We start from the raw sequence: 26,962 nt of genomic DNA, 5'->3' as shown, positions 1-26,962 counted from the left end.
GCACTCCCATGTAACCTTGAATAATCAGCATATTCCCTCTGTCTTATAACTAAGAGCAACCTGGTCTAGTGGAAGGTGTCCCTGCCCATGGCAAGGGGGGATGGAACTAGATGATCTTTAAGGTCCCTTCCAATGCAAACCATTCTATGATACGGATCTATAACAATAGCAGTAGCAGCCCTCAAAGCACACAGCAAAACATGTTCAAATGCTTACATGCTGTTACTGTAAAAACACAGACCTCTCAAACATTGGGTCTCACCAAGGCAGTTGCTGAAGCGCAATGGATTTTAATATATTTCTGTTTAGAAACAGAAAGTGTTCCCATTAACTTCCACAGCTTGGCTCCATATTTCGCAGTAATAATCACCCTAGAGGAATAAAACTCCCAATTTGTTTCCCTGCTAGCTGTCCTCACCAGATTACACCACAAAATACTCATGCTAGTGATCCAAATGTGAGGGTTTTTTCACTACAACACAAAAAAATATGCAAAAATATCATCCTCCACGTAGCTTGCTCTCTCAATTTCTTACCTGTAGCAAGTAAGATAAATGTTTGCAAAAACACTTGCTGTATTAAAAGAGTTTGTTTTGAACACCACTCACCCATCCTGGTGATTTATAGTTTCCCTAAAATACAATGTCAAACCAAACTACTGTAAAACATTCTGAGAAAGGAAATTGTCACCTCAAGTCTAAATACACTATACTACTCTACAGAGATACATACCAACAGATTTGTATTTGAATGGACAAACTTAAACACTTTATTTATTTACAGCATATACTTTTTACCATTACTGTGCTGCCATATTCTTCCTTTATAATGTATTTAGTCTAATGGTATTTATGGCAAGCAAATAAAACAGTTGCTGTGAGGGTTATCAGGAGAACATACACAGAGTATAAAAATTCCACACTGCTCTTACACAAATGTTTCTGGCACTTTTCTAAGCATAGTAATACTTTTGTTTCCAAGAACACTAAATATATGTGTATATATATAGATGCTCTCTATAATGTGCACTGTTGCATTGTATCACTTTTTAAATGCACGTGCTTTAAATACTTCTGTAAGAGTTCAGTATAACGAATTTTTTTGATGAAAAACACAGCAGTTTTCAACTAAAACCATATTACCAATAGTCGCCCAGAGCAAGATTTTACAACCAAATTATAAAAGCCCTAAATCTCAAGTTTTATAATACCATCAGTGACACAGTCTTAACTGTAGCAACGAGACAGGCGCCGCTATAATGTTAACAGCCAGAATGTAAACATTAATGCAGCCTAAGGGGGGAGTAGGGGGCAATCCCAGAAGGGTCCCTTCAGAACTGCCACAGAACTTTTAGGTGCCTGTAGTTAAAACTTTCTTTGGCTTAATTACTTAAAAAGGGCAAGGGCAGGGGGGGTAGTTACAAGCAGCAAGACAATTTCATTAAAAATGGAATTGTGTCCCTTCTTAAAGTTTTAGTTACAGTTCTGGAAAATCACTAATACATTCTTTTTTGTGCAAGAGCCCAACAAACTGAAGTGTGCCGTTTAGCTATTAGCAAAACACAACTTAAATGGTTTTGAAACATCAGTACATGTACAAAACACCAAAGAGAACATCATTCATTTCCCTGAGAGTAATCACAGAGGTCAAACACGCACTTTTCACTCACCTATCAGACTTCTTTGTCTTAGCAATCAGTAAGGTACAACCAATCTCATCAGATTTCCAGGAACAGGCTGGCTCAGCCAAACCTCAAATCACATTTCAACAGCTTTACTCTTAACAATTTTAACAAGTAAATTCAGTTACTTCCTTGCCTTCAAACAGTCTTGATGCTCCTAGAAAAAGGCAGTACCACCTCTTACAGTCTAAGCCACATACCTCCTCCTCTACTATACGCTCAGTTCTTGTTTATAACATTTAATAGATGTTGAGAAAAATGACAGAAGACTGTAACTTTGAATTACAAATAGAAGCCACAAAACGCAAGCAAAATTTTCATTTTGCAGAATTACAAGTAAATACAATTGCTTCTTAACAACTATCTGAAACAACACTTACAGAAGTAAACAAGTAGTATACTGGTAAAACAACTCCATAGAAAGGTTAATAAAATGCATGTAATGATTTCCTGAGAAAGCTTAACAAAATTAATGTAACTGAGTCATATGCCTATTTTTGAGGAGACACTAACACAAGTTTTAATGTTTAACACTACAAAACTAAATTCTATGACAAAACAATTGCACATTTTTCTTTACTAGAAGATGTAAGAGGTGAAACTAAATTATACTCTTTAATACACTTGTGCAAGTGCACCTGTTAGAAGCTTACTTACTGTAATACAGCTATAGTTATTATGACAATATATGAAGAGTAATTAAAATGTTGAAGTCACAGCCAAATAATCAAAAGTATTTATAAATATGTACATTTTAATGAATTGTGTACATTTCTCCAGGAAAAGGAAATACTTTCCATACTTGCAAGAACATTTTCTTTGCACATGAAAACACGTAACATGCCAGTAACACCTACAGTATTTTTTGGTTCATTTCTCATTTTTCAACACCTCTGCCAGAGCCATAAACACAGCGAAATGCAATAACATGGCAGGACTGACAGTAAACACAGTCAAAAAGATCTGAACTGTATGAGATAATGTACAGTCAAAATGAGCTGAAATTTAATTCTATGCCCTCTTAGCATTTCTCAGAGCATCAAACATATACCAGCTATGCAGCTAACAGATGTCAGACCGTCATTTATAAACGTGCATTGGCCAGTAAGGATGCTTCCTCCTAATCCTAACAGACAACCCACACTGCTTGAGAGTCCCAGAAAAAGGCAAAAATTCTAAGTTACTCCTACCAGAGTAAGGGACTAAAAGCATAGAATATAAATTTGCACATTACAAATGCCTAATCGCCATTTTCCTGTATCTACATTCAGTTGTTATTTAAGAAATAATTCTTATCAAAAGATTACTTAATCATAACAATGTGAGCTTACCGGAAGAGAACTAGTCACAAAACATTTATATATACATATATAAAAGAGTTTACAAGTGGTTTTATTCCTTGGCCCTTTTCACAGATCCCAATAAACTGGTTTTCATAGACAGGATAACCCTATTTTATTATCACTAAATAGAATACACATGGACACACTAACATGCAATTTATGTCTTTATAGAACTGTAGCAGTGTAATATAATGCAGATTGCTTCCCCGAGTCTGACATTTCCGTGCAATGCCACCTCCCCTTCTCACTGCCAGTGCCATGCAAATTTGTAATCACATATTGCACAGATACAAACTGTAATCAAACTAGTTCTGTAACGCTTTAGAAACACACTCCTCCTCAGGATTGTAATGCACGTAGGCAAGCTATCCATCTCTTTTTCCCACTGTTCTGTAAGAACTGTAAAACGTACAAAGCTAGCATACATGTACAGCAACAGCAACACTTGGAAGAAAATCTGATTTACAAGCCTGCTGTTCCCAAGTTCAGGACTGACAGGGATGCTGTGCAAGCAAATGCCAGTGAGGTACTTAAAATAGGGTATCCACTTGGGAAGAGATTAAGTGATTAAGTTTGATATTGCTGCCAGCTGCTAGCAGCAAATTGAAGGGCTAGAGATACAAGTTTATGAACTCAAATCAGGACTTTTTCCCACCTCCCTGATTTTTCACTACAATTTGTTGTAAGCTACTCAGGAGAGGAGTCAAAATGCCACTGTCTCCATGTCAAACACTAGTTTCTTAAGAGACTACGAGTCTGTTGGAATTTGATTTCGCCTGTAACAGAAGCTAACAAGCAAGTAGATGTGAAATCAAAGTTGTATTTCACCAAGTCTGTCAGCAGCAGTATTTCACACATCATACAAAGTTAGCTTCTGACAACATACCAAACAACTTCATATTTTAAAAATCTGAACTTTCAACTACCTTTTGATGCCATTTAACAATTTTCTTTTCATTAGTATCAATGAACCTACATTTTCAGCTGCATGTGTTGCATTGCAATACCAATGTTGCCTTTTTACATTTTAACTGATGCAATATAATGTGATTTTTTTAGGCAAAATAGCTTCTGTGACATATTTTGTATTCTGAGAGAATGGAGACCGACCTTCCAGGAACTAAGTACTTCAGCACTGTTCACTACATACTACTACTTTTGTTATTTTCACACAACTTTATTTCATCTTTTCTTTTCTTCACATTTCAGATGCTAAATAGAAGCCTGTTAACATGTTAAAGCTTGCATACATTGCCACTAAGACTTAGAAATCATCATTTGACATAAAATGTGTTTGCCTACTCTTTCTGCTACACTTAACAAGCTTAGCTTTGCAAATTTTTCAAAACTGTTCCACTGTTACACAAACACCTTTCACAGGTTTGGCCTCACAAGCAGTTTCAATTCTTGACTCACAAATACTCTGAAAGCTACAAGAAACTCAAAGATGGGACAAGGAGCTTGACTCTTTCCCTTAATGTTTTCTAGAAATATTAGAAGTCTGACACACAAAATCCTCACATTGTAACAGGTCTGTAGGAAAAGTTAAGCTAGTGCTGTCACTGATCAAAGGAAGAAAATGTACTTGCTCTCACTGCAAAATGAAACTCTGATGCCAACAGGAGTGCTGGAGTCTAACTAGACAGAGTCCTACCAAAATGTATCCATCCTTCCAGGAAGTAATCGCAGTAAGGTGAAAAACAGTCAGCTAGAAAGGACTTTAAAAGGTAACTTACTAAGTAACTTTATTATGATTCTTTTCTCTATAGCTAGATTAAATAAAGTGACTTAGAAGTGCTCCCACCTTTCCAAAACTTCTTATACATCCTCAGTTTTCAAAAACAATAGACAACACATTCTTCCAAAAGGACATAATTCTGACAATCTTGTCTGAAACTTGGCTTGGACTTTGCTTACTCCATGACTGAAGTTTAGGAATGGGGCCTGACATGAATGTCAGTCAACAACATGATGTATATGTATTTGAAATTAATTTGAAATGACTGCTTAAGGAAGTTTCATATATTCATAGTAACCAAAACTGCATTCATATCGTCTCCAGGACTAAACCCCCCTCATCATCTTTTGAAGAGTAATCCCTTACATTACCCTATTATCACCTTCTCTACTTTGAATAAAACCTACTAACTAGCTAACTAAAGCATCTCAATCCATATTACAGTAATTAACCATTACAACTTCTGCTGTTGATAGAAGCTACTATTACAAGTTGAATTTCAAAGCACTCAAACCTCACAACCCAGGAATTCACCTGCCACCTTTCATGGCCACATTAAAAATGGCATCTTTCAGCTACCCTTAGATCACTTGGAGCTTTCTTCCCACCTCTTCATGATTTCATGGCAAACTTTCCATTGACAGCTGAACTTCAGCACCTTTCCTTAAGTGAAAGCTTTTGTTTTCTGTAACATTATGCTGCATCCAATCTGGATTAGTTCAGCTCTTCCAGCCACTTTTTCCCACAACATCCTATTACTCCTCTATCTTAATTAATTTCATGTTCTTAACTCAAGTCATCAGCAACTTTCATTAGCATGCTCCTTTTCTGTGACTAATCGCAAACATTATTTAAACTGTATTTTTAAAAACAAGAGAAAATGCAACCACAGCTTCATCAGGCAATCCTAAGCAACCCAATTACACATTAGACAAGAAAAACAAACCACAAACAAGAAAGTTAATGTTTGCAAAGTGTTTTCTCACTGCAGCTTTCTAGATTTAAATCTGGGGTTGCAAAAGACACTATTTCAAATGAACAATTTTCCAGCATTCCACAACAAAACCACTGAATTATCAAATGTCAGTCACCAAATGACCAAACCAAGAAAAACTATTATATAAATCTGAACATGCGTAAACACAAACCATACCTGCTTTTCCTTTCGATGAGAATAGCCATATAAGAAGCAGGCAAAGCAGCACCAAAGCCAGGAGACCAAAAGTAGAACTTTCCGAGAATCTTCCTGAAAATGTAATTTGTACACGTTACATGCAAAGCAACCGAAACATTCATGTGCAATGAAAATTTTATTTTACTTTTATCATAAAATTACACACGCTTTATTAAGATTATATTTTTCCCTGTACATTAATCAACTTATAAATAAATACTAATCATTACGTTTTTACATTGGGTAGTTCTCAGAGGGGTTCCCAAAGTGCTTCATAAACATTACATACTTCATTAATGTATCCATTTCATTTAAAGGATTTCTTTCCTTCAAAAAAAGCAATGCTTTCAAGAGATTCAAGAAATGTATCTGAAAAGTTGCAGGTACTAATCACAGACAAATATTCCAAAAGAACTTATTATTGTTCCTCTCTCTGCTACTTGTCCAAATATATATTCAGCAAGATATGCCTTATGGAATGCAGGGATGCAATCAGGTGAGCCAGAAATCAAATCAAATTATTATAACATATGTCACGCTCCAAAGGAGATAGTCAACTGATGCTAAAAACAGTAAATCACACATTTGCAGTAAGCCAAGGAATCAATCTGTACATTACAACTGGAAGCAACACTGACAGCCCAGTTCTGCCAAGGTTTTTTTGCAACTAGATCTGGATTTCACTCAAATTGTCCACACAATTTCAACTATCAAAATTCCTCCAACAGTAAGAGTTGAAAAAAACCAAAATAGTTACACAAATGACAAAATCTAAGAAAATATTTCTATAAATCGGTCACTGTTACAGGAGGAATACCAAAATGCATGTCAGACAATGTCACCAACCACATTTCTGTTCATGACACTTGCACCTTCAAACTAATTCAGATTGATCAAAGAAGCAAACAATAGTCAGGCAGCCATGAAATGTGGTAGCAGGATAATAAACATACCTCAATTACATCAAGGCTGCTCAGCTGATAAGCACTATCAGTTCAGGAACACAGAGTGTTACAATGGAGTATACCCTTCCAAAAACATGGTGAACAAAATACAACAAACAAAATGGCAAACATCCAGGGTAGAAAAGGAAATTTTCTTCAATAAAATTTCATGTTGACAACACAGAAGAGAGAACAAAGATAATTAATCAATACTATCTGATAGGCCACTTTCATTCTTGCTGTAAAAGGCATGATGAGCCTTATTTCATACTTCTCCTGCAAAAATAACATTAGCAGTGAGCAATGCCAGCTTATGTTCATAAGTGAAAAGAGAGCCAGTGTATCAGCAGCAAGTGATGTAATGGCAATTACACACACTGTTCATTCCCACGGCTGCAAAAGGATAATTTCTCAGGATGACAATGCCAAATGCTGCAGGAGCTAAAGTTCATTACTAGGACTCTCTCGGAAAGCAATTACTGTATGAAGTTTCAGAGAAGCCATTTTAAAACTGTTAATAAGTATGAACACATCTTACCAGACACACCTGTTAAGTAACAGAACAAATGTCTTTTCTGTGGGAAAGAAACAGGAATTTGTTCTTTTGGCACAGTTTGGAATCCCTCTAAAAATGCTTACATGTTTGGATTGATAAGATTTCTGAAACAACAGTAACATATTTTACATAAAATCTAGTGGAAATTAGAATGTTCAATCAGTGAGTGAAACATTTAAACTTCCGCTAAAGCAAATGAAAACAAGTTTTTGTTATTATTTGCATGGTTATTTTCATGTGGTCTGCAGTCAGAAACTGGAATGAGCAAGTGAGCTCCTCCAGGTTACGCATTTAATTCCTCAGTGTAAAAATGTATCCAAAACTCAAAGGCTAGTTGATACATAATGTTGAATCTAATTAAGCAAACTAATGTAAAATTGTACATGGACAAACTTAATTACTCTAGCTGCCAGACTAAAGGAACGAGGTATTCATCAGGTTTTGCATTTAATAAAACTGAAAACCTAAAAATCACACCTTTCATTTAACAGATGTAATGCTTGTCAACCCTGGAGCCTAGCACTTCGTCTGCAGCCCAGACAGATGCAGTCTTCTGCATCTCACCAGTGGAAGAGATTACAACCCTCAGTTGGCCTGTCACACATCCGTAACAGAGATCATCACCCCCGCTGCCCTGCCAACAGAGCAGCCTGGACATAGTCCCTAATCCACTTCAAGAAGCAAAAAGGAGGAGGGGGGGAAGTCAGCCAAGTTAGCTTGGTAATCCCTCCTAGAATGAGAACATCTATCCACAGCCTGAATCATTGTTGATGTGGGATTTAGAGGGTTTTGAAATTTCGCCCACCTATGAAATGGTGAGAATATTAAACAATGTCTGAACTTATTTTAATCGCACTTTCTTGCCTAAAGTTTTACATCCTTCAAAATATTTGCAGCAGTTTCAATTTTGGTGATTTTCCCCTAGCTGAAAGGAAACAAACACAAGAGCATCAAAAAGACCTATTACCACAAGCCAGACTTCTCACCGACAATTACGTTTCATATCTAGGTGTTTTAATTGTTACCAGATGACTACGACCTATTTTCAGTATGCAGCGACTGAAGATTTGCTGGGACTTTGGTAAAGATATGAAAAGATGAAGTGGTTGCTTTATCCAGGACAGCTTATATGACTGCTAACACATCTCCTTGGCACTACAAAAGAAGGAAAGGGGCACCTCAAAACAGGATTTGTGCAGGTAAATATGAGTTAACACATCCAGCTACAGACCTTTTAATCTTTTGCTTTGGCCTAGAACTCCAGAAGGGTAAAATCAGTCAACTGCATGGGGCTTGCTGGACAACTTCGCTTCTGAATCACTGCTGCTCCCACTATAATATACCTTCCAACTGAAAAGATACAGTAACTGTAGCATGCATCCTGTTATACAAATCTATTACATCCAATCTCTCACCACTATCTAGAATCAGATCTAGAGTATCTAGGTCTCCACAGTCTCAGACAATCTCTTTGGATGGTTGCAAATCAAGTTCAGAAATACTCAGGCCACAGTTATGCAGAACACCATAGAGGTATTGGTATTTCTTTGATGGATTAAAACATATAATACCAAATGGCATTCTGGGCTGGAAAATGATACGTAATTACTTTTGCTCTCAGGGGCTACTGAAAGAAATACAGTGTATTACACAGCAATACATTCAAGGAATCATACAAGTTCAAACAAAACATTAAAGGAAAAAAAAAACAAATATAAAAAACCCACACAAATTGGTTTAAAAAAAAAAAAATGAAGTCTCACATTTCCATCTTCCATCACCCACCCAACAGCAGATGAGAGAAGCAAGCTTATACAGCTCCAGCTGCAAGACAATGTTGATATTAAGTACATTCCAAGTGAAGCACTTGTCAACATTATAATCCTAGAAGCTCTTAAAAAAAAAAAAAGCATACAGTACTCAACTTGTAAAGACATTGTGTATTTATACGGCTTTCTGTCTTGTTCACATTTGTTCTCCAAATAACACTTACTTGGCTTCTTGACCATATTCAAGTATGAACTGACTTGTTCAAAGAACCTATCCTTGACGACTCTCAAACACCTTCCTGATTAAAAGCAGCTAGTTTAAAGCCCATCCTTATGTAAGGATAGGACTGCTTTTTTTCCTTCTGATGCATTACTTTGCACTTTTCTCTATCCAGTTTCTTAAGTGACTGTAATCAACAGATCTTTCTAAAATTGATGGCAGGCAGTTTCAGAATCCTGTAACCAAAACAGTCTCAATCAATCTCTCACACTACTCTTTATCCCTTATCCAGGTTCTTTAGGTGTATCCAAAACACTGGCAACTTCTTCCTATCATGAAGACTGATTATTTATCCCTTGTTTTGTTTCATATATATTAACGATTTGCTAATCATTTACTAATTCCTAAAGGAAAGAGGATCTTTCTTTGCAAAGAGCCCCAGCAAGCAATCATTTCAAAGTCATTTGGGAATTCATGAATACTGCGCCAACCCGATCATCAAGATATAAATTTATCCTTCAAAGGACACTAGCAAATTTGAAAAGTATGATTTTTCTGATAATAATGTTATCTGTTGTTCTCTGAAACGTCATTTTATAACTTTTACACATCCTACTCAATTGCTAAGGGTCTGAATTTTATTCCAGTCAGAAAAGCTGCAGAATACTCCTTATAGCTGGACGCACATACACTTCAAAGGGCATAATGAATACATAAGGCTGCCTAAACTCTTTCTTCTCTTGCCTCTAGTAGTGATTTGAGTTTACCAGGTCCAATTAGCACTCTAGCCAAAAGGCTCACATTTTTTATTTGCAAGTTCTGCAACTGCAGGTGGTGGGCAGTCCGCAGAGACCCTACTGCAGGTGACAGCTCTTTGCAACAGAAAAAGCATGTACATCTCCCAGGATGTTGGTTGCTTACTCTGCTGCACAGCTCGAAGAACAGCACGGTAAGCATTTACATGTATCCCTTGTCATGTTAAATTGTTGGAATCGTCCCTGGCACGGCTTTGGTCTGGATCAACCCAAACAATGCTTCAGGAGGACTTGGAGGGTGCAAGGGCTAGGTACCATTTCCATTACCCAGTGTGCATCTGGCCACACTGGTTTGGAGGTCAAAACAGGTTTAGACAGCTATGCTCCACATAGGTGAACGTGATGCCATACCCACTGGCTTCAGAATAAGACACTAATCTCTTACCTGCTCCATTTATGAGCACAGACATAGCCACAGGTCTGCTAGGTGGCTAATAACCTCTGTTACAGAACAGCTGAAAACAATAGAACTTAAAACCACAACAGCTTAATTTAGAGAGTAATATCTAACTACAGCACTGAAGTAAGGCACTGCAGATGTACAGGCAAGTACCTGGCAGGATAAGGAAGACCACTGTATAGCTCAGAGTAGTAAAGATAAATCAATATTAATACAACTCAGATTGCTAGAAAAACTCAATATTCTTTAGAGCTCATTACTGGAAGATTCACTTTGAACTTTGCAAATGATTTATTTAAAAAGGGTTCCATGGCTCCTCAGCCAGATCCTCCTCTTCTTAGCCTCCTCCCTCAGCTCTGAAGCAAAGTTCAGAAGCCTCTAAGCAGATCTAGAAGCAGGATGTAATGGGTTGATTAAATTTTGGAGGGACTGTTGAGTGCACTGACAGATAACTTTCAAAAATTCACAGCTATTGTATGCTTTATGTGTCTATGCATTTAGACCTAGGACATGATATTCATAAACAGGGAAGTTTAATTTTTAACTATCCTGATAATTACTTGAAATATACCCTGGAAACAGATCAAAATACAGAAATGCCACTTATACACATTTTTCAGAGCAAGACTGTATCTTACAGAAACACAGAAGTTGTGCTGGGAATTACTTCATTTATGACCACAAATAAGGAAAGCACAAACTTGGACGGCTGGATAAAGTTTAGGATTATTAAAAATCACCACAGCTCCTGCATCAGGAAAGCAGAAACTAACGTGACATTATATCAATTCTTTCTACGAGAGGAAGATTAGGTTTTCTCAGTTCCCCTCCAGAACATATTTGAACACTATATTTTGAATAAGTAAAACAGAGAAGAGGAAGCAAAATTAATACATCGACTCATTATACAAGTGGTAAGACCAGAAATCAAGATGACGGCACAGCTGTCGCTTTTGTTATTCCTACCCATTACAAACAAGCCTATTAAGAAAAAAAGGCAAATTATTATATAAATTGAAAAGTTACATAAAAATAGCTTTCCTGTTTCATTTCATTTTTAGCACAGTATACCAACCTTAGAATGCAAAAGCAAGCAATATACAAGGTTCCATTTGCTGTCAGAAAGGAAGTTGATTGCAAGATCTCAGGTAGCAGTTTGTGCAAATAATAGTCAAGTTTTCGTTTCCTGAGAATAGCTGCTATCTGAGGGAGAAGGAAAGAAAAAAAAAAAAAAAAGGGGGAGAACAAACTTTAATTCAGTAATTCAGTTAGGCTCTTTTTTTGCATATTGTAAAAAAAAAAAAAAAAAAGGAAAATGAGACATGCCCATTTAAGTAGTAAATCAAAGCCTCTTAAATTTGCTGGGTTTATGAACAATACCACAAAGATTTCCTTTGAACTTGTTCCAGCTGTTGCAATATTTATACCAGGAAATACATCAAGCAATCCGAAATGGGAAGTACAAGAGGAATTCTATTACCTTGTTACCATTGGCCATAATAGTCAGAAACATTGTCTGCCAGGTATCAGAACTTCTAAGACGTGATAAATTTACACTGAGTTTTGTCTTCCAGGCAATCGGACTATCACATAATTAAGGCCAGAATATCGCTAAAGTAATCCAAACACAGGCCTTACACAGTGTCTATGAAGTGATGACATATATCTAAAGGTCTTCTACTCCAATTAACCAACTGCAAGTCCTCCAAAAAATGTTCACCATGTGCTGGAAAAACACCACATTCCTGACAAGTGTTATAGAAATGGTACGTTATCTCTAAAAAACTGCCTATAGTAAAAAACAGGCTGGATCTAAAAAACAAATGGGTTTTTTGGTCAGTTTAATGTATGTCCCACATTTTATAAAGAAGAGTTACTTAATGACTCAAGCACTGGAAGTCTTCAGACTCTCTTTTAGTTCACAGAAATTCTGCAACTATCTAATGGGAAGGCATAGAGAACCAGGCTCTTCTCAGAGGTGTGCAGGGGTACAACAAGAGGCAACAGAAAAGTTCAAGTATGAGAAACTCTGGTTATACCTAAGGAAGAAAATTTTTCACTTGAACATGGCTGAATATTGGAGCAGGTTGCCCAACGTGACTGTGGACTCTCCCATCACTGAAGATCCTCGAAACTCAACTAGAAAAGGCCCAAAGCAACCTCATCCAACTGACCCTGCTTTGAGCAGAAGGCTGGGACCACACAGCCTCCTGAGGTCCTCCAGTCTGCATGCTCCTATGGCTCCATGAAATTATACTTTTGGGTGCACCATGAGACAGATTTTATTGGGGTGTTGTGGGTTTTTTTCTTTTTTAATAGCATAAATCTGCACTGATCTCTCAGGGAGTCTCAAAACTGGCAGGCATTTTCAGTCAATGCTTAGAATTAGTTAAGTTCCAAACAGAGCGGGCTTCATACTGCTGGTGCTGATGAGAACAACGAAAGACGTCCTGTCGAATCAGTATTGGCAACACTTCTCAAGGTTTCAGTTCCTCAATTTAAAAACAAGGGAGAGGGAGCTGTTCTTCTGAAACAACGTCCACTCATACTGAATCGCAAGTAGATGTTTTAGATTCAGAGATGGGCCAAGGACTCTGCTAAAACCACATGAAAGTTCTGCCAAAATATGTTTTTTAAAATGAAGCTTGAACTAAGGATTAAGGAGAAATACATGCATGAACAGACTTCTGAAAACAAACTTACACATTACTTAATCAAGTGTCAAGTCTGCTTAAACTGTAATGGATTAGGCAATAATGCAATTCAGATAATCTTTCTGTTGAAGCAAAGTCTGAACGTAGTCTAAATGCCAAATCACTAGTTGCTACCTCCTTTGCTATTCTAGCCTGTTGTACAAAGGCCATGAAAATTTGGAACAAAATTATATTTTTTCCTTTTAAGAACACAGACCTTATACCTGAAGTGTGAAGCTTTACTTCCTCAGACCAAAGTGTCAGAAGTGCAACAGGAGAAGACTGGTATCTAATAAATTAATATCATATTGAAGTCAAAATTTTATTTCTATAGCTTCTCCAACAAGTTTCAGGCCAATATAAATTTCTGCTTTCCATTCTCTTTACTATTCTACCCTCAAGTAAAAAAACAGAAAGGAACCAGGAATAATGACACACAAACCAGTCCAAAGAAGCCCTGCGCATGGTAACTGAAAAAGCTATATGTGTAAGGGCAATGGAGCTTGATGCATGCCCACCAAAAAAAACCCCAACCAAAATCAAATAATGCTTACCATTTTCAAAGCGCTTTATAGACGTCAACTAAGCTAAATATTGCGTACAGCTGAAAACTGTCAAGAGCAGACTCTGGAGGAGGCTCTACTCCTCTCCTCCGCCACCAATGGTGTGATTACATGGAAAAAATACCAGAGATGCTTCTGGACACCACCTTGCTCTCCCTTTCAGTTTCACACACTTCAGAAAAGTACCATTAAAGTTGAGGCTGGCAAGACAGAATTATGCTATCTGCCAGCAGTTCATGGTTCCTGCTGGGATACAATTCACTCAGGTGAGCTGAGAGGACACTGTGATGAAGGCCAAATTCTTACAGTAAATGCACTTGCTCAAGGATTACCAGTAGACATTGGTAACAGCAGCATGGAAAGAGAAGGCATCAGGACACCTGGTAAATACTTCCTTGGCAACTGTGAACCTCCATGAAGATACCAACAGATGTAGCAGAAGGTCTGTAAGTACCCGAGACTCCCTGTAGAGTCTGACAGACAGAAATGAACATTTCATTGACATTATGGTCTCAGCTCTCCAGCTACAAAAGGAGTATATGAATCCTAGGCATGGTACTTAGGCACCTCAGGGTGGTCTGTATCAGGACCTTAGTGTTGATAGCTGTAAAAGTTAGTTTGAGGTGTTATCCGCTACAAGAATGAAGGACTGCAATTCTAATGCAGCTCAATGATCAGTTGACTACCACATATCCAGGAATGGCCAAAAACAGCTCCACACCTCCCATTACTTTTACCATCCTTCTCCATGGTTTCTTAGTTTCACTCTTCTCTTTTTGAGATGGAGTGACTAGAATTTTACAAAACAAAATTATTCGGTACTAACAGATTATTGTCAATTTTCAGCTTTAGTAAGATAGTAAGGCACATCTGCAACACAAGTGAAACACTGCTGTGTGAAGTAATGCCACAAGTGTTTGCTGCTGTATGAAACCCAGACACAAGGCTGCCTCACCTCAACCTCTGGCTGCCCCTGCTCCCCCACCTCACGCCCTAACCCAGTGGTTTAGCCATAATCCAGGGAACAGAAGCAACACGCTCTTCACACCCACTCTAAGGCCATGATTTCACAGGAGAGAAAAGCATAATCCGCTTCCAGCGCTGCCTCTCCCTCTACTTCATTTCTGAAGCCATGATGCTTCTCCTGCTTATTACCCTTTATGAGAAGCAGACAACTGTCCAAAAAATGTCTGGAACCAGGGAGAGGAGATTCCACCAAATGTCAGTGGATTAAGACACAGCTTTCACTTAGTCATGACTTCTCCTGGCAAACCACAGCAATGCAGCCTTACCTATCTCCGGATGAAGAATGCTCCAGCATCTCCTCTGACGAACAGCAGCTTAGCAACACACCAGACGTGCTGCAACTTCCTGGACTTCCATAGAAGTCACTCTTAAAATCTCTTTTTCAAGGCACTCAACAACCTGGCCTTTGGATATTTAAAAAGACTACACAACCCTCTGGGAAAAAGACTGTCATTAAGAACTCCACCCTTCTAGAGAACTTATATTTAACTAAGACAACCCTTCCCTGGTACAGCACCACCTTTCCTTTAAAAAAAAAAAAATATCAGTAAGACTGTGGAATAGCTCCCCAGATACTAAGAGCAATTGCTGACTGCACCACCTTCCATTCCAGATAGAAGGCACATGGCTTTCACTTCTCATTTACATATATATTTTATGTCATCCACGTTAAAAAATGACAAAAACTATAAAATCAAAACATCAACTTGTAATCACGTCTCTCTAGGAAATAGAAGACTTAATGTTAACTGATAACCATCATAACTCCAATATACCATAAAAACTCTATCACGCAAGCCCATATGCTCGTGACTGACATTTAAAGTAACAATTAGATAATGGCACTTTCTCAAGCAGATTTTCTTTCCGCAGATAAGGAATATCCAGGTTTGAAATACTTTGGTAACATTAAAGATTTATTTATTCATCAAGAAAAATTCCAACCCTATCCAGAATTAAGCATTTGAGTCAGGATACAGTATGAGCACTCCTTGTAAGTTAATTCACAAGAATTCCAAGATACCTAGAAAGTAATAAAGAAAACCTACATTTCAAAAACTAACATTGACATTTTCCTCTCACCACAACTTGAGTTTTCTTACACTGTGACATTTTATGCACAAAAAAGAAGGTTTAAGCAGTAGTACAGTCCACAGATACAGTCTTTATTTGGCCTATATAAGCAGTCAGTACTCATTATTCACAGTCCATACCAACAGCTGAGCTGTTTGCCTCTCACAGCCCTTGCAGCCCTTCCTGCAACATAACCCCACTTTCTCCTCTCTCAAAACCAGCAGAGCTTAAGCCACCAGAGCCCTAGAAATAGGATGGAGTCCAGCTTTGCTAACATTTCTTACATTCTCATCTTCTGATACAGTCAACCAGTAAATCCTGTCTTTCTCAATCTCCCATAAGAAGTATTCTTCTAGATGCCCAAACACTCAACAACTAAGAGCAAAAGCGAATTTATAGCAAATCATGCACTGCCACAGGGCAGATGGCCCTAACATTTCCATAATGGTTTTAGAACTTTCTAATTTCCTTCTATCTACATCCTCATGTTCTAGCTCTTGATCTCCCTTCAGTCCAACATAGGCTGCAGAAAATAGATATAGTGCAGAAGAAGAAACAAATGAATCACAGTTAGAGGAATGGAAAAGATCGATGGGGGAAAAAAGGACAAGGCAAAAAGAATCCAAAATATCTCATCATTAAAAGCAAACAGCAGAGCTAGAAAAAAAACACATTATTTCAGGGAAAAAGCTGGAAAGAACAGGTTTAATTCTAAAAAAAAAAAAAAAAAACCACCACCCGATATGTTAAAATATTAACAAAGCACGCATAGAATTTTCAAGCCTTCAAACAACATAACACAGGATTAAAGAATGTTTTAATGTTTTAAGTGCCTTTTGCTACTTTTCCAGTAATATGCAAATCTGTAACACAAAATTCCAAGCCTCTCCTACATACGAGATTAGGCTTCTGTTATTTCTATGACAGCCAAGTAACACACCTGTAACTGTATGCTGAAATTTTAAGAAATTAAAAAATCTCATAGCAACAAGTCTAAAAATTAGTAGTGCAAGTGCAGATAGCTTAAGAAAATTATATTTATTGTTGTATTTGGTTCATCTGCGCATAAGTTGTACTTCACAACAAAAACCCAGAAGAGACTATTAAATAAACTACGTAGTCTGTGTATCACTGGATGTTATAAGGGTAAGCATATGTGGATCTGGATGAAATTTAGACAGACCACAAAACACTGCAGTCCTCAGACAACAAAACTTCTGCATGCTACAGTCAGAAAAGACAAATACATTACTCTTTAACAGCACCTCCAAGTGAGAAACTGATTTGATGAAATATACCCTGATTGTGTGACATCTGTACCCTACACAAGCACAGAAGGAAGTGGGGGGATTAAACATCTGCCAGCCTGACTTTCAGAGAAAATATTTCCGGTCCCAAATACAACTTAGTTTGGTACTAAGATGTGGTCAGGTGAAGTGTTTTAAGTAAGGTAAGTCAAGCACGGCAGGGGGCAAAAAAGAGTTTCTTTCCACACCTGAGGAATGATCTAACACTGCCTAGTGTTCCATTACTATCCACATAAAACCCGAAAACAGACAGACTATGACTTAAAATTTTTAAGAAAAATAACTTTTTTCCTCACTTCTGCATACAACTGTTTAAAACTTGAAACCCCAAACTCAATTATGATTTAATGCAGGCCTGACAACTTTAGCAGGCTTTTGAAGAGAACTCCACACCCTCGTTACTTACAAACAAAGGGAACAGCCAGACTAATACATGGCATACTACAGCAAAAGACATGACTACAAATTTGTCCTCCAAAAACCTTGAACACACAAGCACCATAACGATTCCCTAAACAGCTGATTATCTTTTATGCACCTAGCCCAGACTGGAAGATTTCTCCTTCTCCTGTTCATCAACATAATGTAAACCGACCACAGATTTACTCTCGGATGGTAACCACCCCATCTCCCTTACAATTTAAAACAAACTCTGATTTAACTCTCACTAAAACACTTCAGTCATTATCATCTTAAAATAGATACAAAATGTTCATATATATGAATATCTCTCTCTTATTTATTCCGAAAAAAAGAAGCTCTAAAATGGCTTTTCCACCTACACTAAATACGAGAGACAGGCTACTACATCTCTTAAGACTGTTTTCACGTGAACAGAGATGAGGGTAGGAGGAAACATGGGTTTTAGACTTTTAACTAAATAACCACATGGAGAGGAGTTGGACAGAGGAGCTCACCTCTCAAATCAAATGCAAACACTCTTAAAGTAATACCCTAGTCACTCTAAGAATAAGCATTGTTCATGATTTGAACTCTAAGGTCTACTGTATTTTATGTCTGAAGTATTAAAAAAAAAGCCTACTTGGTAAAAATAAAGAACTAGACAGAAAAAAAATATTTTCTAGCATTAACTACAGAACTCATACAACCGCAATTTGACTCTCCAACATGAAAATGTAATTACAAAAAATCAGTCCACTAGATTCAGCATACCACCAGTTTTGTGGAAAGTACACTGCTTAAGTTCTTTCTTTTTTAATTTTATCTTCATATACAAATTTTAAGCCCTGTAGAACTAAGAAATCATAATTAATTTATTCTGTCTTAACCATGGAAATATGCATTTCCAACACCATTCTTAAAACAGAGCTACATAGTATAGTGCAAGACTTGAGCCAGACTTTCAAAGTGTTCCAGCAGAAAAGGAACAACAACAACAAAAGATTCAACAACGAGCTTTCCCATGATCAGAGGCACTGGTCAGGCCTGATTAGTTTAACAATGTCACACCCACAAGTAATCAACGCCCAACTGCAGTAACCTAAGCTTCACCTCCAGTATCCTCAGCCTCCACCTACATCCCTGAACTACCGATCCCACAGGAGACATCGCCCACAAAGAGTGGTTTGACCTAATGAACGTGCTAATTTGCTGACCAGTGTACACAGTCCAACAGGCTACATGGCAGGCTACAAAAACCAAAGGCCTTGCATCAACTCTGCCATCATGTGTACATCATTGCTCCTCTCCCACGTCCATCAAACCACCACTTCCGAAGTTTCTAAAAAGTTTAAGTCTTTAAGAACACTATCTCCCCCCATCAAATGTTAGCCAACACATACAGCACTGATTGACGGAAACGGGGAAAAAAAGCACTATCATGTCTCTCTCATTCCTCCACAATAACCAACTAAAGTCAAGCTTATCATAATGAACTTTTATTTAAAAAAAAAGAAAAAAGCTATAGAAATACTCTGACACCTAGCCAAATCTCCAGGAAGGCAAAGTTCAGTGACATTTATAAAAGTGACTATCTGGCACATTTAGCCACCTTTAAAATGCAAATTTAGAGACAACGAACAATGCTGTGTGGATAGTTTATAGAATACATATGCCGGGAGTCATTAAAAACCCAAGGAAAATTTTAGAACTTAAGGCAAGTGTGCATGCTAAAAGCAAAGCAATTCTCAGTATTTAAACCAGTTAAGAAAATACCTCAGATTACTCAAGCAGCAGGCAGGACTACAGATGGATGTCAGATTTCTTTCATAATTATTTATATTTATCATTTTGTATGAATTTTATTACAGTATTCCTACGCTTTATTAAAACTATTTTTAAGTACTCTGGAGTAACTTTATCTCAAAATGTCCTCAGGTAACACTTGGGTTTTACAAGGCACTGTTCAAATCAGCAGTTTGTTCCTCATGTCTCCTCTTAAACAGTCAGATTTGTTGTTTCTCAATTAGCTGGTCCCTCCCTGATTTCACGGATTATAAAACCTGGCTTCCAGATTTTTCTTCATTTCATAAGTCAGTTCCTGCAAAACCCTGAGGAAGAGCATGTGCCTCCTGCTTTCTGACTTCGTCCATCCCTTGTGAGATGTTATACAAGGACCACCATCAGGGGGTTGGATTGTTTTGATTTGGCTTTTTCTAAATTTTCCGTATCATCCACTCAACTGAAAAAAAGATACGAACAGTACTCGTGCACTCTCTGAATGACATCTAATTACCTTCAAACCTGGCATTGCTGTCATGCCATGATGATGTATCTCCACCACTTGTTTCCCTTGCACTTAAATGAGTAGAAGGCTATTTTTCATTCCCCAAAAATGTCTAACTCAGTATAAGTTTCAACAATTTTCCTCCTACCCTGAAATTCTTGCACTCTGCTATACATCTGTATCAACTTAAGGGATTTACATGTTCCTGACAAACAATCCCTTTAATACTTTTTGCTAATTGGCAGTACTTGCAGTGTCTTTACAAGATCTTTGCTCAGGCAGTCAAGGCTGGGGCTTTCCTTGCTTTCCACCATTACCGTGATACAGGCTCCAGGTTACTCCTTGCATCTCTGAGCATAAATTCTTCAACCCACCTCAATACATTAACCTGTTCTTCTAAAATTCTCAGTATCTCAGCAAAAGAGTATTTTTGTTTATTTTTAAATTATAGAATAATTTTACTGTTCTGGCCCAAAAGCCACCTGAACAGGGCAGAATGATCACAGCCTCGAAGGAAGATGCCACAGCCAGGGTCTTACTTAAGTAACATTTAAGTTAATTTTAGTCATACTAAACCCAGCTTCCAGAAGAATCTAAAGGCAAGAACCTGACCTACACATCATTAATAACACAGCACAGAGATACGGGACACTACACGGTACTAAAATGATCAGATATCCCAACACAAGCAACCACCTACCACCATGACAGCAACTCCAGGTCCCGGGTCCTGTCAGAAGGGAGTTTCTTGACAGGCTACCCGAGATCCAAGCTGGCATACAGAAGCTTATTCAAGGGTAACACTAACATCCTTCTTAGTGTCCCCACCCTACTTCCACATACACAATGCTTGACAGTGCAAACAATAAACATATTTTAATATACCCAGCAATGCTGGATGATTTTAGAATACAATCTGGCCAGTACAGCCTTCCCACACACCTCAGAAGGATGATACATGATGACTATGTCTACCTGGTAGATAAGACAGGATCTGGTTTAGTGTTAGGTGGCTCCCTAGCTTTGCTCAGGAACAAACCACTCTCATTAAAAGAAACCACACGTGAAATGAGCCTGAAGGAGCAGCAACATGGCCAGCATGCACCATCCATCCTTGGGGCTAATCTCCAGCCCTAGCCTACAGCAATGTGTGTAGAGCCAAGAAAGTGATGCAACACGCACACTTTGTTCTACCTCACTTCGATCTTTGGGGATTCTGTCTTCCATCAAACAGTTTTCCGAGTTATTCATTAGTGCAATTATTAGGTTTGTTTTTACCTCTAGTCAGGTGGTGGTTTATCTGTGAAGAGACCTGCCAGCTGCCATGTGCATGACTGCCTGGCCCATGCTGTCCTAGTACCACTGTCCCTCCCACATTCACACAGGAACAAAGAACACCTTGTACTTGTGCAATTGCTGACAGCATTTGCATCTTTAACAATATCATATGCAATGCTGTGCTAAGGAGCTCACAAAATAATGCAGATTGAGGGAGGGAAAGAATACAGATACTCAGCAGTCAAAGAGTGACTAGGAAGGCAACAGCACTGGAATCGTAAGTAGGAAAAAAAAAACTTTTGACGCAGAAAGAGAAAGAAGCCATTGGCATCTATGAACCTGAAGGCTATTAGAAGCACACATGTGCTTCTATATATATATGTTATATATATGTTGTATATATATAGCACAAGTATGAAAAATACTGCAAATGAGACCAAAACAAGTATGAAATGAGTATGAAGAGAGCATCAAAAGTGAGACCGAAATTAGTATGAAAAGGGTAGGAAAAGAAATGAAGTGAAAGAAATCGGTAGCATACAGCAAGCCCTGAGGACCATTAAAAAACGTAGTGGAACAGCAGGCTCCAGTTACACCTGTTCTGCTAAATAATTGCCTGAACCATCGCCCAGTCCAGAGGACAGGTGGAACAGAGCTGCTGGCATCCGCACTGCTTTAGGCCTGGTGCTCTATGCCAGCAGGTCTGTCTGGAAGAGAGGTGTGTGGCGACAGAGCCAGGAGTAAACGAACAGTCAGTGTGAACTACGAAGGGGCCAGTACTCAGGCTGTTGCCTGGCTGTGTCGTTCAGCAGCAGAGGCACACTGGGTGAGGAAGGGCAGCAGATGTAGAGTGTGAAGGAGCCAGTGCTGGGAAGGAAGGGCAGGAGAGATGTTGGTGGGGAAGGGAAGGCCTGTGTTTGACAGGGGAAGGCCAGGACAGAAGTTAGGTTGGAGAAGGGGAAGAGGGAGCCCGGCTTAAATTAAGTAAAGAAAACAGATGATCAGAATAGGAGAAAGAAAAAGTGAATGATGCGAATTACTTTTGTCATCCCATAGGCAAAAAGTTAGAAAAATTAGCGTAACTGCAAAGTAGCAAACAGATGATTTTTACCTTATTTAGATTAACAGGAAATGTTACCACCAGATCCAATTATCTCTAATATACCACAAAGATTTCATACTAATAAATAAGCATATTCACCTACTGCAAGATGTACCATCATCAAAAAAGTGCCTAAAACCTACAGACCCTCAGGAAACAGAGGACTTTGCTCTAACGCAAGTGATGAATGGCAGATTTCCCATGCGAAATCAACAGAAATCCCAGGAAACAGAAGCTGAAACAATTCAAATCCAATATTCTAGCCTCTCATTTCCCTTTCCCCAGCTTTACACAATTCCCCTGTTAAATCATTAACTTCTCCCCACCTCTGTGAATCTCAAGAAGTCTGAATTCTTCAACTTTGGAAAAACAAGATTATGTCTTCACATTTTCCTTAGCTCTGACTACTCAAAAAGAAAAAAAATTTCTAGATAGAACAAAATACAAATAATGAAGGCCTTTTTCAGTAAAGTTTTCTTAAGATATCAAGGCAGGCATTTATTTTAAGCATAATAATTATAAGGTTTATTTGGGAGATTGTTTGGGGTTTCTTTTGGGAGTATAGGTGTTAAGCAATTTTTAACCTTTTTTTTTTTTTTTTTGTATGAGTGGGTCTCAGAAGACTTATGCATTGGGACACTTGGTTTGTGAAATACAAGCAATCTTAATTATGAAATAGGCATTCCTGTCAGCCACTTTGTATGGGGAGGGGCAAGTCAACTTAGATATAAACCCTACTCTTGCTAAAGCAATCAATTTGTCCTACAGCAAAAATAAAGACAATGAAAGTATGATATCTGAAGATTGCATTGTTTCCAACTAAAAAAAATACTCAGTCATTTAAAAAAAAAAAAAATAAAAAAAAAAAGTACTGCATTACTTCAAAGCAAAGACTCTTTACAGCCATTTACCGAAAACCAGTATTTCACTCATCAAATACTAGCATCAATTAATTTGGCTCCATCAGTCTCCAACTGATTGATGAGCAGCAAAACCTTTAAGAGATGTGGCGTGTAGCTGTTAAAATGAGTGTGGGCTCTGGATTAAAACTGTCCCTAACCATGATCTCTCCTAGAATGACCTCTGGCAATTTATTCACATCTACTCATTCTCATTCATTTCCACACAAGCTTTTGTGAAAAGAAACTCTTTCATCTACTTTCCTTCGTTATTACCTTGTGGCAACAGGAGGAACAAACAAGCAGAAGCCATTTTACAGGCTTGACATAGAAAAACGACGTGCAATTTTTTTGTCGTTGAGCTCTACAAAGGACAGGGATTAAGCAGTACCAGGAACATTCTACACATACACTGATATAACTATAAAGATAAAACAACTTAAGTTCATCCCCTTACATGAACCTCAGACTACAGAAAAGGACTGAACATTTGTGCTGTCCAACAGTGATATTCCATTTAAAAATTTAAGCACAGCTTAAAGTCTGGCAATGAATGAATTTAGCGATGCCTCTCCTAATTCAGGAGTGTTCCTTCCCTCCCAAGCTACTGAATGTGCAAGGCTCCTGCTTCCTCCTCTGCAGTCCCCACTGCACCCTTTCACTCTTTACCTTACGTGGGCTCTGGTGCTCATCAAACCCTGCTCAATAAATCAATAAAATTCATTAATGTAGTTGAAAATTACCCCAGCTAAAAACAGGGTAGTAACATCTTCTGGGTTAACAGGTGAATCAAACCTGCTCAAGGAGAGATGAGGTCCAAGACCCCACAAAGAAAGGAGTACAGTTATATGCCTGGGAGCCAAGTCAGGCAAATGCTACCGCCTTCTTTAAGTAGCAGCAAGATTTTAGAGCAGCTGAGCTTTAGGTTACTCTGGTAAGTCAGGTTAAACACTGTCAATAAAAACCTAAGAAAAATAAAAAAATGTAAAGAAAGCTGAGTAAAAACTGATGCAGATTTTTTGTGGTACAGCATGACACTGGTTGAGAAGGTTCCCACCCCACCTTGGATTTGTGACAAGATATAACTGTTTATGGGGCCACAGTGTAAAAAAGATGAGGAAAACATTTTGGATTTGTAAGTTTGTTTGTATGGGGCCACAGTGTAAAACAGATCAGGAAAATATATTGGATTTTTAGGGTTTTTTCTCTTTTGCTTTCTCCCTATCCTGTGACTGCAGAACTGAGTGAACCATAATGTAGCTATGAGCAGGAACGTCTTTACCAGGCTAGGCTGCTGCTAGAGAACTTTGATTTAATTACAGAGCTGTTTAAGCTGCCTTATCTTTAGCCAGACCTGACACATCACCACTACACCTCTTACGGCTCATTTGAGTCCCATTCTCTGCTGGCACAAGTATTCATGCACCCACAGAGCAAACTGGATCAAAAAGCAAATACAAAGAAAAATAATGACGGGGGGGAATGTTCTTCTCTGTATGGGTTTCCTGACCCAAGCTCACTGTATGCTGACATGAACAGCTGCCACTTCTGTTTGTGTCAGTTCAGAGTGAAAGTGCTCACTGTCAGACACAATGACTCCTCAGGTCCACACTACTACCAGTTATTAACTTTTTTATCATGTAATTGGATGGCGTCACAATTTTCACTCAAGGCACACTTCAACAGGAGCTTAAACTAATTGTGTCGGGACTGCTGCAGTCCCACTCCTTCCCTTCTCTTCATTACATGCTCAATAATTTTGTTGTACCAGCACTGGTATAGAACTGAAACTATAGACTTTCTTTCTGTAAGAAAACTACAGTTTTTCTTTCTTTAAGACTTAGTTTGGAGCCACCTTGGTAGCCAGCTCACCACTCAATCCTCCAAGCACCACTACAGGAGAAACACAGAGCTGGAAGCAGAAGGAAGTGCTCACCTGCAGCGATTCCAGCCTAGAACAGCTTGCAGGGTATGTTTACACAGATGGATGCAAACAGATCCTGACTCCTCTACCTACACCCTAATTTGCTGGAAGCAAGCCAGCTGCAACTGACGTGATATAACCAAGTCTAACTGTACACTCAAGCAAACATACCTCACCTGTAGGATACTTGCTGAATACTTAAGATTTATTTAGCTTTAATGTATTTTTTTCCCCTTGCTTCATTATACAATGGAATCTCCTTCATCCTAAGGCACTTATTACCAGGATGCCTCCAACAGCAATACATGCATGCAGTACACTTGCTACCGCGAAGACACTATGCTAGCCTCCCAGGCAAACACCAAGTGGTTTTATTCAGGTATCATAGGTACTGGAAAATGGCAAAAAAAGGACATTCAGGTTGTGCCCATGCCCTCCTACCCACCAGCTTCATCCCTGTCACAGCTTATTATGCCATCAGACCCCACCATCCCCCATGCCCTCCACCTCCCCTCCCAGGCCCAGCCTGAACACGCTCCCCCTCTCCTGTGCCTCCCTCCTCAAGCACCAGGTTCTCCCCGACCACAACCTTTACACCCTCCACCCCCCAAACCAAGCTGCCCACACCACCATCTCTCCTCCCCAACACCAGACTCCCCCCAAAACATCCTGGTTGCCTTCCGCCCCCCTCACCCCAGGGTCAGGCCACCCCTTCACATCTCTCCTGCTCCCTCCTCTGCCCTCAACCCAGACCAGCCTCCCACTCTCGATATGCCTTCTACCCTTACCCCCCACCCCGCCTCCAGGCCACACTCCCCCTCCCCCGGCTCTGATATCCCACGTGCCCTCCCCAAACATCCTAATGCCCTTCCCCCTCACCTCAGGCCTGGTTCCCCGCCATCCCTCGTACCCTTCTCTTCCACCCCAGGTCCCCCCCGCCCTGGTATCCCTCATGGTCTTCCACTCAAAAACAAGGCCAGCCTCCCCCTTCCCCGATGCCCCTTGTGCCCTTCCCTCAGGCCAGCCCTGCCCACACGCTCCTCACGCCCTCGCCCCCGCGGGCCAGCCCCTGCCCTCACGCCCCCCGGCCCCGCGGACCCACCAGGTAGAGGGTGCCGTAGATGCGGAGGGACTCGGCCAGCGCCCCCTGCGTGACGTGCAGGACGGCCCAGGAGCAGCGCGGGTGCCAGGTGTGCCCGATCTCGTAGCAGCTGTGGGGGATGGACTTGCTCAGCGCCGCCATCTTTGCCGCGCGCGGGGAGGGGGCGCGCGCGCCCGCCGCGTCACCGCCGAAGCAGGAGAAAGGTCGCGCGGGGCGCTGGCGGCGGCGGTGGGGTTACTCGCGGGCATCCGCTCCCCCTCCCCCCTCCCCCCCCCCCTCCTCGCGGCTCGCGTGAGGACCGTAGCCAATCCGCGGCCGCCGGGGGGCGGGGAGCGGCCGGGGGCGGGGTGGCGCGAGCCTCCGCGCGGGGCGCGTGGCGCACGTGGGCTGGGGGCGGCGTGCGGTGCCGTTCGCGTCCCGCGTGTCCCATCCGCCTGGCCTGTCCCCACGCCCCGCCGCTCGGGGCAGCGCCGCGCTCCTGCCGCCCCCCCCCCCAGCCGCAGCCCTCCTCCCGCCGCGGGGCTTGCCCGGCGCGCCCCTGCCCGGTGCTCCGGTGCCCCTGCCTGGCGCGCCCCTGCCCGGTGCTCCGGCGCTCCGGTGCCCCTGCCCGGCGCGCCCCCGCCCGGTGCTCCGGTGCCCCTGCCCGGCGCGCCCCTGCCCGGTGCGTC

At 40.0% G+C, this 26,962-nt stretch overlaps 1 protein-coding gene across 1 annotated transcript in view; it reads right to left on the bottom strand.

Moving 5' to 3' along the window:
• Positions 1 to 26,691, bottom strand: part of TMEM135 (transmembrane protein 135) — a 187,692-nt gene extending 161,001 nt beyond the window's left edge. Inside the window, exons 1-3 of the mRNA XM_080375927.1 lie at positions 26,295 to 26,691; positions 11,716 to 11,843; positions 5,916 to 6,008 (exon numbers count right to left, since the gene is read on the bottom strand). Coding sequence (XP_080232053.1) covers positions 5,916 to 6,008; positions 11,716 to 11,843; positions 26,295 to 26,435 — 362 coding nt within the window. The 5' untranslated portion in view covers positions 26,436 to 26,691. The remainder of the gene's footprint in view (positions 1 to 5,915; positions 6,009 to 11,715; positions 11,844 to 26,294) is intronic.
• Positions 26,692 to 26,962: the final 271 nt, after the last annotated feature.

The sequence above is a fragment of the Falco punctatus genome (genome assembly GCF_963210335.1).
Source record: "Falco punctatus genome assembly, chromosome: 2".
NCBI lineage: Eukaryota > Metazoa > Chordata > Aves > Falconiformes > Falconidae > Falco > Falco punctatus.
This window is presented reverse-complemented; position numbering and strand designations above follow the sequence as displayed.